The sequence below is a fragment of the Frankliniella occidentalis genome, unplaced genomic scaffold, assembly GCF_000697945.3.
Source record: "Frankliniella occidentalis isolate FOCC.00 unplaced genomic scaffold, Focc_3.1 Scaffold18, whole genome shotgun sequence".
Classification (NCBI taxonomy): domain Eukaryota; kingdom Metazoa; phylum Arthropoda; class Insecta; order Thysanoptera; family Thripidae; genus Frankliniella; species Frankliniella occidentalis.
The window spans coordinates 2,523,697-2,533,778 of record NW_026267148.1 but is presented as its reverse complement, the minus strand read 5'-3'; the positions used below and the strand labels follow the sequence as shown (position 1 = coordinate 2,533,778).

The window sequence follows — 10,082 nt, the reverse complement described above, 5'->3', positions numbered from 1 at the left end:
CATTGAGTTGCCTATTCATTCACTCAGTTTGCTCCTTGTTCCTACGCACGCCGGGGGCCAGCAACAGCAACCAGCGGCGGGCGGTGCGGGGGGCGGCGGGGGCGCAAGTCCGTGCTACCATACCGTTTGAGGTTTGAGTAGGTATCAGAACAGATCTGATGAGTAACAGAGGTGCTGTGCTGGATTGCCTAGATACAGGGGTTTTGTAAAGTGAATTCCCTACCTCCCTTTGAGTTGATTGAGAAGTGAGGGGGGGGGGGGTCGCCCCCTCATAAAACCTCGCCTGTGATTGAAAGGACGACTCTTATCTGACCCCGCTTCCCTCCTATCTTATTGCACTTTCTCAAGATAGGGGAAGATGTATAGCAAACGACTGTACTACTAAAGTGCAAGGGGCATTGCTACTCATATATACATATATTAGGCCCAAAGCATATATGAGAGAAGGGTTGCCTTTCTCATGCACGGAGCAAATGCTATATTTCGGAGTTTTCCGATTGTGCAAATACTCAACATGTCACACGCTTGGGAAAGAGGGGGGGGGGTTGATAAGTCTTCACGCACTAAAAGTTACTCATCGTGCGATTTTTCTGTTGATTTTTGTTCTAATCAGCTGAGGGTCGGTTCACATGTGCCCGTTGCACGGCCTTGATTGGCATGTGGACGGAGGCCTTGACTTTGGTGTAGCACTACATTGATGGGTGTGGCTTCCCTGTCAGATCCTGCCATTCATCGCCCGTGTGTGTGTGTCTGTGTCAGAGGGAGGGGAAAAAGAGGGGGGGGCGCATAGCGCACCTGTGCAGTGCAGTATGTCACTCTATAGCTTGCGTGAGGCGAAAGTCTGTGTCAGTTATTACTGGCGTTCGTTATGTTTTTATTATTTTTATTATGGAAGCGTTCGGAACAACATAATAGCCTCACTCTGTCAAATCGATTGTTTTTCCTGCACAATATTGGTTGCGGCTGCACCATGTTTTCATAGCACATCGCGCGTCGGCCACAGGAAGTCGATCGTCATCGGCGGAAACGGTACGCCTCGATTCCGCCGACGTCGAAGTCCGTCGGTCGGTCAGTGCAGTGTCAGTGGGTGGAGGCGGTGGCGGTGTACTAGTCACGCAGCTGTTGTTGGTTGGCGTCGTGAGGGTTGTGATTCATTTCTGTCAGGCGTAAAGCCTCGCTAACTTTGACCCCAAAAAGTTACTTTAAACCTGTCAAAATGTTCAGTTGGCTGGGGAGAGAGGATAGCAAGAAAACACCAGACGTGTTCGAGAGTGTGGTGGAAGGACTGCAGAGGATATACAAGACCAAACTTCTGCCGCTGGAGGAGCAGTATCAGTTCCATGACTTCCATTCGCCTCAGTTGGATGATCCCGATTTCACTGCCAAACCCATGATACTGTTGGTGGGTCAGTACTCAACGGGTAAGACAACGTTCATAAGATACCTCCTGGAGCGAGACTTCCCGGGCATACGGATTGGACCGGAGCCCACCACTGATCGGTTCATTGCTGTCATGCACGACGAGAAGGAGGGAACCATACCAGGAAACGCCCTCGTTGTCGATCCCAAGAAGCAGTTTCGGCCTTTGTCCAAGTTTGGGAACGCCTTTCTCAACAGATTCCAATGTTCTTCTGTCAACTCGCCTGTTTTGAAAGGGATCTCTATTGTCGACACTCCTGGAATTTTGTCAGGAGAGAAGCAGCGCACAGATCGTGGATATGATTTCACTGGTGTTCTTGAGTGGTTCGCAGAGCGAGTGGATCGCATCATTCTCCTTTTCGATGCACATAAGTTAGACATCTCTGATGAATTCCGAAGATCAATAGAAGCTCTGAGAGGCCACGATGACAAGATCCGTATTGTGCTAAACAAGGCTGACATGATTGATCATCAGCAGCTTATGAGAGTTTATGGTGCCTTGATGTGGTCTTTAGGAAAGGTTCTTGGAACACCAGAGGTTGCAAGAGTATACATTGGATCATTTTGGGATCAACCACTTCGTTATGATGTGAACAGAAGGTGAGATTACTGTCAATTTCAAAGACCTACTATGGATTTGAAAAGAACAAGCAAATTGAATTGAAACATACTATCTCGTTCTAAGTTTTAAAATGTTGTTATGTTTTCAGACTGTTTGAGGATGAGGAACAGGATTTATTCCGTGATCTTCAGTCTCTTCCTAGGAATGCTGCCTTGCGCAAATTAAATGACTTGATCAAGAGAGCAAGATTAGCAAAGGTTTGTTGACTATGGTTGGATAATTTGTCAACCAATCAATTTTCCTAGTAAATTTCCCCAATTTTGATGTACATTTTTTTTACAATAGGTCCATGCTTACATTATTGCTGCTTTACGTAAGGATATGCCATCAATGTTTGGTAAGGACAGCAAAAAGAAGGAACTCATCAAAAATTTGGGCAATATTTATGAACAAATTCAACGAGAATACCAAATTTCTCCTGGTGACTTCCCTGACATTAAAAAAATGCAGGTCTGTATTCTATGTTCATTATTATAAATGGCCTTTTTTATGGTGTTTTTTATTGTGTTCTTTCTCATTTAAAGGAACAACTTGCACACCATGACTTTACCAAGTTTCATCCAATCAGACCCAAACTCCTAGAAACTGTCGACAAGATGTTGGCTGATGACATTGCCCGCCTTATGGCTCAAATACCTCAGGAAGAGGAGGTTACTGGTACTGAGCTAGGCACAGTTAAAGGTCACTTTAATTATTATCATTATTATTGCTGAAATGGTTAAGTTGTTAACTGTGGAATTTTGATAACATTTATTTTTGACAGGTGGAGCATTTAAAAATATTGAAGATACAATCAGTCCATTTGGATACAAGAGAGGTGAAGGTGTTGATGCAGGTGCTGGAGAAATGGAATGGGTTGTTAACAAAGACCGTCTTAAGTATGATACGATCTTTGATACATTAGGACCTGTTGATGGAAAAGTGACTGGTGCAAGTAAGTTCTGCTTTTTATTTATATTATATTTTTATATGCTTTCAGTTGTTTAAAAATTGAATTGGGTTCATGGAAATTTTGCTTACAGTGGCGAAAGCGGAAATGGTGAAGTCAAAGTTGCCAAATGCTGTACTGGGAAAGATATGGAAATTATCAGATTTAGACAAGGATGGATTCCTGGATGCAGATGAATTTGCTCTTGCTATGCATCTTATTAATGTGAAACTAGATGGTCATGACATTCCAACAGAGTTACCAGAACATCTTGTACCACCTAAGAAAAGGGAGATGTGTTCCTTCAATTCTCATGGAGGTAGTGATTGAGGAAGGGATGGTACACATAATCAAGGTAATTGTTTCTTTAGATTTTGCATCTTAAACTGTATCAGTAGGTGGCACACAACACAAAGTCAAACAGTGCTTTGATTATCGTTACAGAGGTCGAACAGTAGAGAGTTACTTTAAAATGGACATGCATTGGTGCTGCTGGCAGTGTCTTGTGTGCATTTGTCATGTCCATCATCCTCTTGCACCACACCTTTGAAAGCTATGTAAATTTTAAGCTATTATCTAAAGGTGTTTGGTATCCACTGCTAAAGTCTTTCACTGAAGACATTCAAAATGTTCTTTTCTTAACAATGACCAAAGTATTGATTTAGATTAGGGGAAAATTCTTAAAGAGGTGCTTCTTTTAAGTCTGAAGTGCAGTTTTATTGTTATGTTTTAAATTTTCTTCAAATTGTGCATTATTAAAGTGATAGGGGTACCACATGCATTTATTGATCACTATGAAATTGCTTATTTTGTACATTTTTAAGAGATATGTACCAGTGTTATTTTAATCATTGTTTAAATTTATATTCTATTGCGAGTACTGAGATGTTTAATTCAGTCTTAAAGTGCTTGCTAATGTTCAAGTGATATAGCATATGATACATATGTGCACCGTATAAGATTGTTCTGCACATCTTGATGTGCGGTAATTCATTGAGTTTTTCTATGTCAAAGATGTAATTGTCAAGTTGCCTCCTAAAGAAAACATGACTATGTCTTTACTCATGACACCTCGCTATGTATTTTGTTGTACTGTGAAGGCTGCTGTTTATTCTGTACCCTAATTCTAATTGATCTGAAAGGAAACCTGTTACTTGGCTTCAAAAGACTGATTGCCAACCAAATATTATTTTGGGTATGAAATTCGCATTAACTTTTGTATTTCATCTGTATTTTCGTACAATATTTTACCCTGTACTGTGCTTTCTAACAGCATTCCCTGTAGTAGTACATTTAAGTGCATTTCCTCACAAATGTGTTCTTCCATGCAAAGCCTTCATAAAGTTTTTAATTTCATAATTTTATGTATGGAAGAAACCATATATACTTATGAGATATTAGGATAAAAATGTACCAAGAAAAACAGAGTTTAGTGCAATATTGTAAAATATTAAAATATTTATTTTAATGTGTATAAAGAAAATACTTAAATACTTCAATATCGTGATAATTGTGAAGCTTTTATAATTGTGAAGCTTTTTATGATATTTGTTCATTGATGGCCCCCACCAATAAATTTGCAATTGTTAATTCTGTTTTATATTTATTTGATCTCTGAAAAACATATTTCTGAAGAATGACATGGCTTAATCTGAACAAAAGAAGGTAAGAGGATAAGTAAGGAGGGCTATAATGGGGTGGAGATAGGTTGGACACAGCACACGAGACCCGCAGCCTGTGTGAGTGGGAGTGGCTTGAGAAAGGACATTTTCAGAGAGAAGTCGCAAAGACTTGAAAAGAAGCGGGAATGACAAAGTCGGAACCACCAACTTTCTAAAGAAAAAGAAAAAAATCTGACGTAAGATTAACTTTACCTTTGTAAGAGTACAGGAGAGAGTCGAAGGGTCTAGGGTGCTTCTTGTCGAAGAAAAATCGTTCCCTTTTCAAATTATGCTGTTAACTAGTTTCCCTGGTTTGTGCCGGGGTGTTGCCATTTTGGAGAGGACATTGCTGCTGCTGTGTCGCTGCGAAAACATGGCAAACCAAAACATAACCAACAAAAACGTTACAGAACCACAAGAAAACATATTTAGATATTTATGCCCAAGTTTGCTTTCACAAAACGACATCTTGAAAGAACTTAAGACAGTACGTCTTTGTGCCCTGAAAGCAATTCTAGTTATCTCTGGAAAAATATAGGACCTTCATTTTTTTAGGTTATGACTCTTAATGAAATACCTGACTTTTTTTTGCAGAGATGTTTTAAAATCAAAGGATTGGAGATTAAAAGCAGGGATGAGCTGACGCAGATTTTTATAAAACATCTTTTGCCATTACCTCAACGGTGTTTTCCAAATAATCATCATGGAAATCTCATTAATAAAATGATCCTTAGAGAAAATGCACCATCCAAGAGAAAGGAGAAACATGAGCAGAATCAAAGGTACAACATCTGACATTCAACATGCACCTATCGTGTCCCTTGTAAAGTACTATCTTATGTTAATACTTTTATTTTCCAGCTGTTTGCAGTATGGATTTAATAGTGTGCAAGACACAAAACTGTCATTGAAGTCACCAGCGAAAGGAGGTTTGGATCGCCTTAAACCACCAATTGATTCTTCTAGTGTTCAGCATAGAAAGATATCATTTTCTAAGACTTCTTCATCATCATCATCAACCAATGCTACCCTAGACAAGATTGTTGTAAATAGCCATTTAGAAAGATGCCACAGAAAAAGTATGGATGAAATGGTTGAAACAGCAAAAAATGACTTAAAAAGAGCCCATTCCGAGGTCAGGTGGTTTTTAAGTAGTTCGTTTAACAGAAACTTTTAAACTTTATATAATGGTATTGCTATTCTCGTTTTCAGACTGAGGAAGATATTTCTCCATCAAAGAAGGGAAGACAGAGAATAGCATGGCCTTAGACTTAGGATTTTGGTTTTGACAAGTTGCCCTCTAAACAATACTTGTTACTATTCTTACCTTCTATGACGACAGATGTCAACAATACGTCGATTGTGGCTGGCTCAGTTCCTCTCACATTTTCTTCGTCAGATGAATTTCACATCAGTCAAAGGAACTCAATTAATTTTCCTTGGTAATAATTTGTAATTAACTCTTTCAACAATTATCAATTTATTTCTGCCATTTCTGATCCATGAATCCATGTTACACATCTTGCAAACCAATATTGACCTCCTTTTCACTTGAACTTCAATGAGTATTGAGTAAATGTAACTTATATCATCCAGCAAGTCACTGTATTTTGTTGTTTTCTGTTCTGTAGCTGGAAGTTTGGAAATCTGCAAGCTAATGGTCGTAATGTTGGTAGTAACTTATATTTCAATGGGCTTTAAATAGCTTGTAAGTTAAATCTAAGTTACATGAGCTTCTGATTTCTCTTCATGAATCATAACTTGAGAAAACGGTACTTGACATTGCCAGTTAAGAGATAAGATTTCTGTCTATGATGGTAAGCTTGAGAGAAGTAAAAGTACATGGATCTGTCACATATTAGATAGAGGCAATTGTACTTCACCCTTACATTTCTTTGCCAGTTTACAGTTTCAAAATGACAATGATTAAAAGACAATTAAGAATCAACATATATATTTTTCTCATAACGACAACACAAAAATTCACACAGATTCTTGTAACATATAATATGTGCATCACTCTCATAAATCATGGAGATGTAAACAATGCCCACCAAGAACCTTCGTTACACGATAGGTACAAAATACAAGAAATGACAAAATATGATGATAATCATTGTATCAGCTGGCAAGTCCATTTTGCCATGGAATGACAAAATAATATAGATCTTAGCGTTAACAATGAATCCATGCGTCAGAGTTCTAGCAGCATCAACGTTATTAAATCTATACTGAATTTATTTACTTATTTTTCAAATTTCCACCAGGCCTGCGAGTTAGAACAAATCGGCACCCTCATCTTTTTCCAAACCCACCACCACACACTTCTTTTGTCATCAGTGTATTTCTTGAGGGATATGGTGAAGTCTGATCAAAACTAGCTTTACTGTTTACTGTTAAAGGTCAGAAACATGTTCTTGTCCCTTCATCTATCAGCACATTGCATATTTTATACTGTAGTTCATAGAAAATTTAATAACAACAAACTTGTAAAAACTTAAAATTTAATAGTCTTGCAGAGGTTTATTTAGTTTCCTGAAAGCTTTGTTTTTATCTCTGAAAGTTGGATCATTTTCAAATGTATGCTAGAAGTCTGTTTCAAGATTTACCTCCAAATCCACCCATTAAATTTCCTAAGCCACCAGCAGCACCTTGTTGTAACTGTCTCATCATATTCTGTAGTCCAGACATACCACCTGTATAACAGCAAAGATTTGAAAATGTATTCATGTCTAGATGTCTGATTCTGATGAGTGAATGAAATATTAAACAGCTTACCCATCTGCTGCAACACTCTTGGATCCATCATCTTTGCCATTTGTTGGTTGAGTTTGGCCATTTGAGTAGGGTTGACATTTTTAGCCATGTCCCCTCCTTTGAAGAGGCCTTTGATACCTCCCATTCTCTTCACAACAGCAGCGAATTTCGTGTATTGAGATATTAGATCTTTTACTTCTTTTTCTGTTACTCCAGCTCCTTGAGCTACTCGAATAATTCGTCCCTGCTGCTTGCTGAAAAGTTTTGCTCCATCCCTGTTGTCTAACTCTGTGAAATGATCAGTAAAAGAGGAAATTGAATTAGGTTTTGAAAGCAGATATAGATTAGAGCGGACAACATTACACTCTTCACCTCTTACCTCCATCATTCATACTATCCATAATTGTCATCAGACGTTTGAGACGAGCCATAGATTCTTGTTCACTACCCTTAGATAATATTTCCTGACTAAAGCCAGGAATCATACCCTGAAAAGAGAATATTTAATATTTAAGATACATATCAGTGTTGCTTCCCGGAAACCATCTAAATGAGATTGCAGAAGGATTAAATTTAAACATAGCCTTTGATTCTCAGGACTTTAAAAACATACCATTATCTGTGAAAAAGGTCCCATTTTCATTATATTTTGGAACTGTTCATACATGTCACGTAAAGTGAACTGGCCATGCTTTATTTTCTCAATTAATTCTTCATTGTCATCTAGCTTTAGCTCATTTACTTTGTCAATGAGTCCTTCAATATCACCCATACCCAACAACTTGCTCACAAACGGTTTTGTTTTGAATGATTCCAGATCATCTATGTGTTCTCCAGTACCAATGAAAATCACAGGACTGTTTGTTGCAGCAACTCTGTAAAATTGAAATAGAATGATAAGGAGAACCTAACCCTGCTATTACTCATGAGAATAGATTAGAAGGTGATATGGTACTTACGCGCTGAGCGCACCACCTCCCTTAGCATGGCCGTCTAATTTTGTGATGATAACAGAACCTACATCAACTTTTTCTTTAAAAGCCCTAGCCTGTGCCTCACAGGCTTGACCAATAGTGGCATCCATTACAAAAATAATGTTATCTGGTCTCTGAAATACAATGTATCATGTACAACGTATATATAGAATAAGTAACCTCACAAAAAAACAAGTAACAGATAAAATAAGTGAGCCTTACAATAGCATTAGAAACAGCCAACATTTCCTCGAATAGAGATTCTTCTTGTTTGTGTCTACCACTGGTGTCCACAATAATAATTTCAAATCCTTCTTTTTTAAACATGTCAACACCATCTTGCGCAATGACCACAGGGTCTACTTCTGTATAACTGATAAATTTAATTGATAAATTTATTAATTATAAATTACACAATATATAGATTAAGCAAACCTAACATTTAATCACATTACCTTCCATAAAATGGAATTCTAGCTTTAGTGGCATTCTGTTTGAGCTGGTCATAAGCACCAGCACGGAATGTGTCAGCACACACTAGGCAAGCTTTCCAGTTTTTCTTCAGGTAATGGTAGGCTAATTTTGTACAAGTAGTAGTTTTACCAGAACCTTGCAAACCCACAAACATTATGATATTTGGTTTCCCTTTCACTGGTTGGTGAGCTTTTACTCCTGGGTCAACAAGCTGAAATTTGTAAAAATAATAAAAGGCACACTTTGATTGCCACAAATTCACTGTGTACAATGATTTGAAATCATAGCATAGCCTCTCCTCAATTACTTACTTTTACAAGTTCTTTGAACACGGCGCTTTGAATCATTCGTCTCTTGTTCAGCCCTCCTGCCATTTCCTCAAAGTCAATAACTGACCTGACATTCTCACGTAGTTTTTTAACAAGACGGATGTTTACATCAGCTTCCAGCAGGGCTGAACATATCTCCTTTAGCATAGCATTAAGAACCTGTCATATAGAATGCAAATTTGAAAAAAATGAACAAGGCGATCAGCAAAAAACCAATTTATGCATTGTTAGCGTGATAAATTTGTTGTTGAAGAAGAAAAGATAAAATTTTCATTAAATAGCATGGACCAGTGAGTTGGTAAAATCACCCGCTTGAATGTAAATATGTGTTTGTTCAAAACATGAAATCAAAACAAGGCAAAAAGTACCATATGTATGGCCAGCACAAAGTGTAAAACAAAAGTAATGTGGACATGCTTCAACGAAATAGACGAAGTGGGTAAAGTACCAAAACCTAGATCAGAATTTATTCAGATTTATCTCGTCATTATGGTGGATACTAAATATCAATGTCAACTGGATGAAGATTTAGGAGGTTAGTCGGATGCGTTTACTAAGATACTCGCCTCTTCATTGATAACTGTGGCATTGCTGAGGGACCGCAATGCGGAAGTAATCTTCCGCCCCAAATCTGCTAAAACCATGGTTGCGGTTTAACGAGATCAATGACGGTTAAATACTACTTTTTCTTCATTCGCAATCAAGTAGTTTGTTTTCCCAACACAGCGCAGCCATGCACAAACTGTCAGCTGTCTGCAGTTTCTGCAGAGCCAACAAAGCAGATGAGACACTTGAGCCAATCTCAGACTTTACGAATTTGAAGTAAATGCGATCTATGTCCTTTCTCTCATCTTATGTGTAGAACCTGTGTCTATGGTAACTTGTATTTTCTATTAAAATTTTCGAAATGTCTGCACA

The 10,082-nt window shown here is 38.2% G+C and overlaps 3 protein-coding genes across 7 annotated transcripts in view; 2 read left to right on the top strand and 1 right to left on the bottom strand.

Annotated features, from left to right (window-relative positions):
- Positions 1-1,046: 1,046 nt before the first annotated feature.
- On the top strand, positions 1,047-4,559 carry LOC113216490 (EH domain-containing protein 3). Of its 3 annotated transcripts, none has more exons than XM_026436237.2 (7): positions 1,047-2,019; positions 2,130-2,238; positions 2,327-2,491; positions 2,566-2,722; positions 2,805-2,975; positions 3,064-3,324; positions 3,394-4,559. In XM_026436237.2, exons 1-6 carry the CDS (start codon positions 1,217-1,219, stop codon positions 3,297-3,299), a joined length of 1,641 nt encoding a protein of 546 aa, XP_026292022.2. In that variant the 5' UTR covers positions 1,047-1,216; the 3' UTR covers positions 3,300-3,324; positions 3,394-4,559. The 3 variants fall into 3 exon arrangements, with proteins under 3 accessions (XP_026292022.2, XP_026292020.2, XP_026292021.2); XM_026436236.2 differs by having other exon boundaries at positions 1,048-2,019; positions 3,414-4,559; XM_026436235.2 differs by having other exon boundaries at positions 3,064-4,559.
- Positions 4,560-4,684: 125 nt separating this feature from the next.
- Positions 4,685-6,578, top strand: LOC113207540 (ashwin-like). Of its 2 annotated transcripts, none has more exons than XM_026424155.2 (4): positions 4,685-4,827; positions 5,225-5,412; positions 5,492-5,765; positions 5,843-6,578. In XM_026424155.2, exons 2-4 carry the CDS (start codon positions 5,354-5,356, stop codon positions 5,897-5,899), a joined length of 390 nt encoding a protein of 129 aa, XP_026279940.1. In that variant the 5' UTR covers positions 4,685-4,827; positions 5,225-5,353; the 3' UTR covers positions 5,900-6,578. The 2 variants fall into 2 exon arrangements, with proteins under 2 accessions (XP_026279940.1, XP_026279939.2); XM_026424154.2 differs by lacking the exon at positions 4,685-4,827 and adding an exon at positions 4,851-5,117.
- Positions 6,568-10,082, bottom strand: part of LOC113207539 (signal recognition particle 54 kDa protein) — a 9,232-nt gene continuing 5,717 nt past the window's right edge. Inside the window, exons 1-9 of one of the 2 annotated variants that reach the window (XM_026424153.2) lie at positions 9,731-9,942; positions 9,147-9,323; positions 8,817-9,046; positions 8,584-8,734; positions 8,347-8,495; positions 8,001-8,262; positions 7,767-7,875; positions 7,409-7,675; positions 6,568-7,326 (exon numbers count right to left, since the gene is read on the bottom strand). In XM_026424153.2, coding sequence (XP_026279938.1) covers positions 7,229-7,326; positions 7,409-7,675; positions 7,767-7,875; positions 8,001-8,262; positions 8,347-8,495; positions 8,584-8,734; positions 8,817-9,046; positions 9,147-9,323; positions 9,731-9,808 — 1,521 coding nt within the window. In that variant the 5' untranslated portion in view covers positions 9,809-9,942 and the 3' untranslated portion in view covers positions 6,568-7,228. Of the gene's footprint in view, positions 7,327-7,408; positions 7,676-7,766; positions 7,876-8,000; positions 8,263-8,346; positions 8,496-8,583; positions 8,735-8,816; positions 9,047-9,146; positions 9,324-9,730; positions 9,943-10,082 lie in introns of those variants that run through there. The other variant, XM_052264298.1, reaches the window with a different exon arrangement.

What these genes read in the sequence shown, in the direction of transcription:
- LOC113216490 (XM_026436237.2), top strand. Translation starts at nt 1,217, where the DNA reads ATGTTCAGTTGGCTGGGGAGAGAGGATAGCAAGAAAACACCAGACGTG. An exon ending in AGAGAGCAAGATTAGCAAAG is followed by an intron (nt 2,239 to 2,326) that starts GTTTGTTGACTA and finishes TTTTTACAATAG; the next exon opens with GTCCATGCTTACATTATTGC. An exon ending in TGGAAAAGTGACTGGTGCAA is followed by an intron (nt 2,976 to 3,063) that starts GTAAGTTCTGCT and finishes TTTTGCTTACAG; the next exon opens with TGGCGAAAGCGGAAATGGTG.
- LOC113207540 (XM_026424154.2), top strand. Translation starts at nt 4,920, where the DNA reads ATGCTGTTAACTAGTTTCCCTGGTTTGTGCCGGGGTGTTGCCATTTTG. An exon ending in AAACATGAGCAGAATCAAAG is followed by an intron (nt 5,413 to 5,491) that starts GTACAACATCTG and finishes TTTATTTTCCAG; the next exon opens with CTGTTTGCAGTATGGATTTA. An exon ending in TAAAAAGAGCCCATTCCGAG is followed by an intron (nt 5,766 to 5,842) that starts GTCAGGTGGTTT and finishes TCTCGTTTTCAG; the next exon opens with ACTGAGGAAGATATTTCTCC.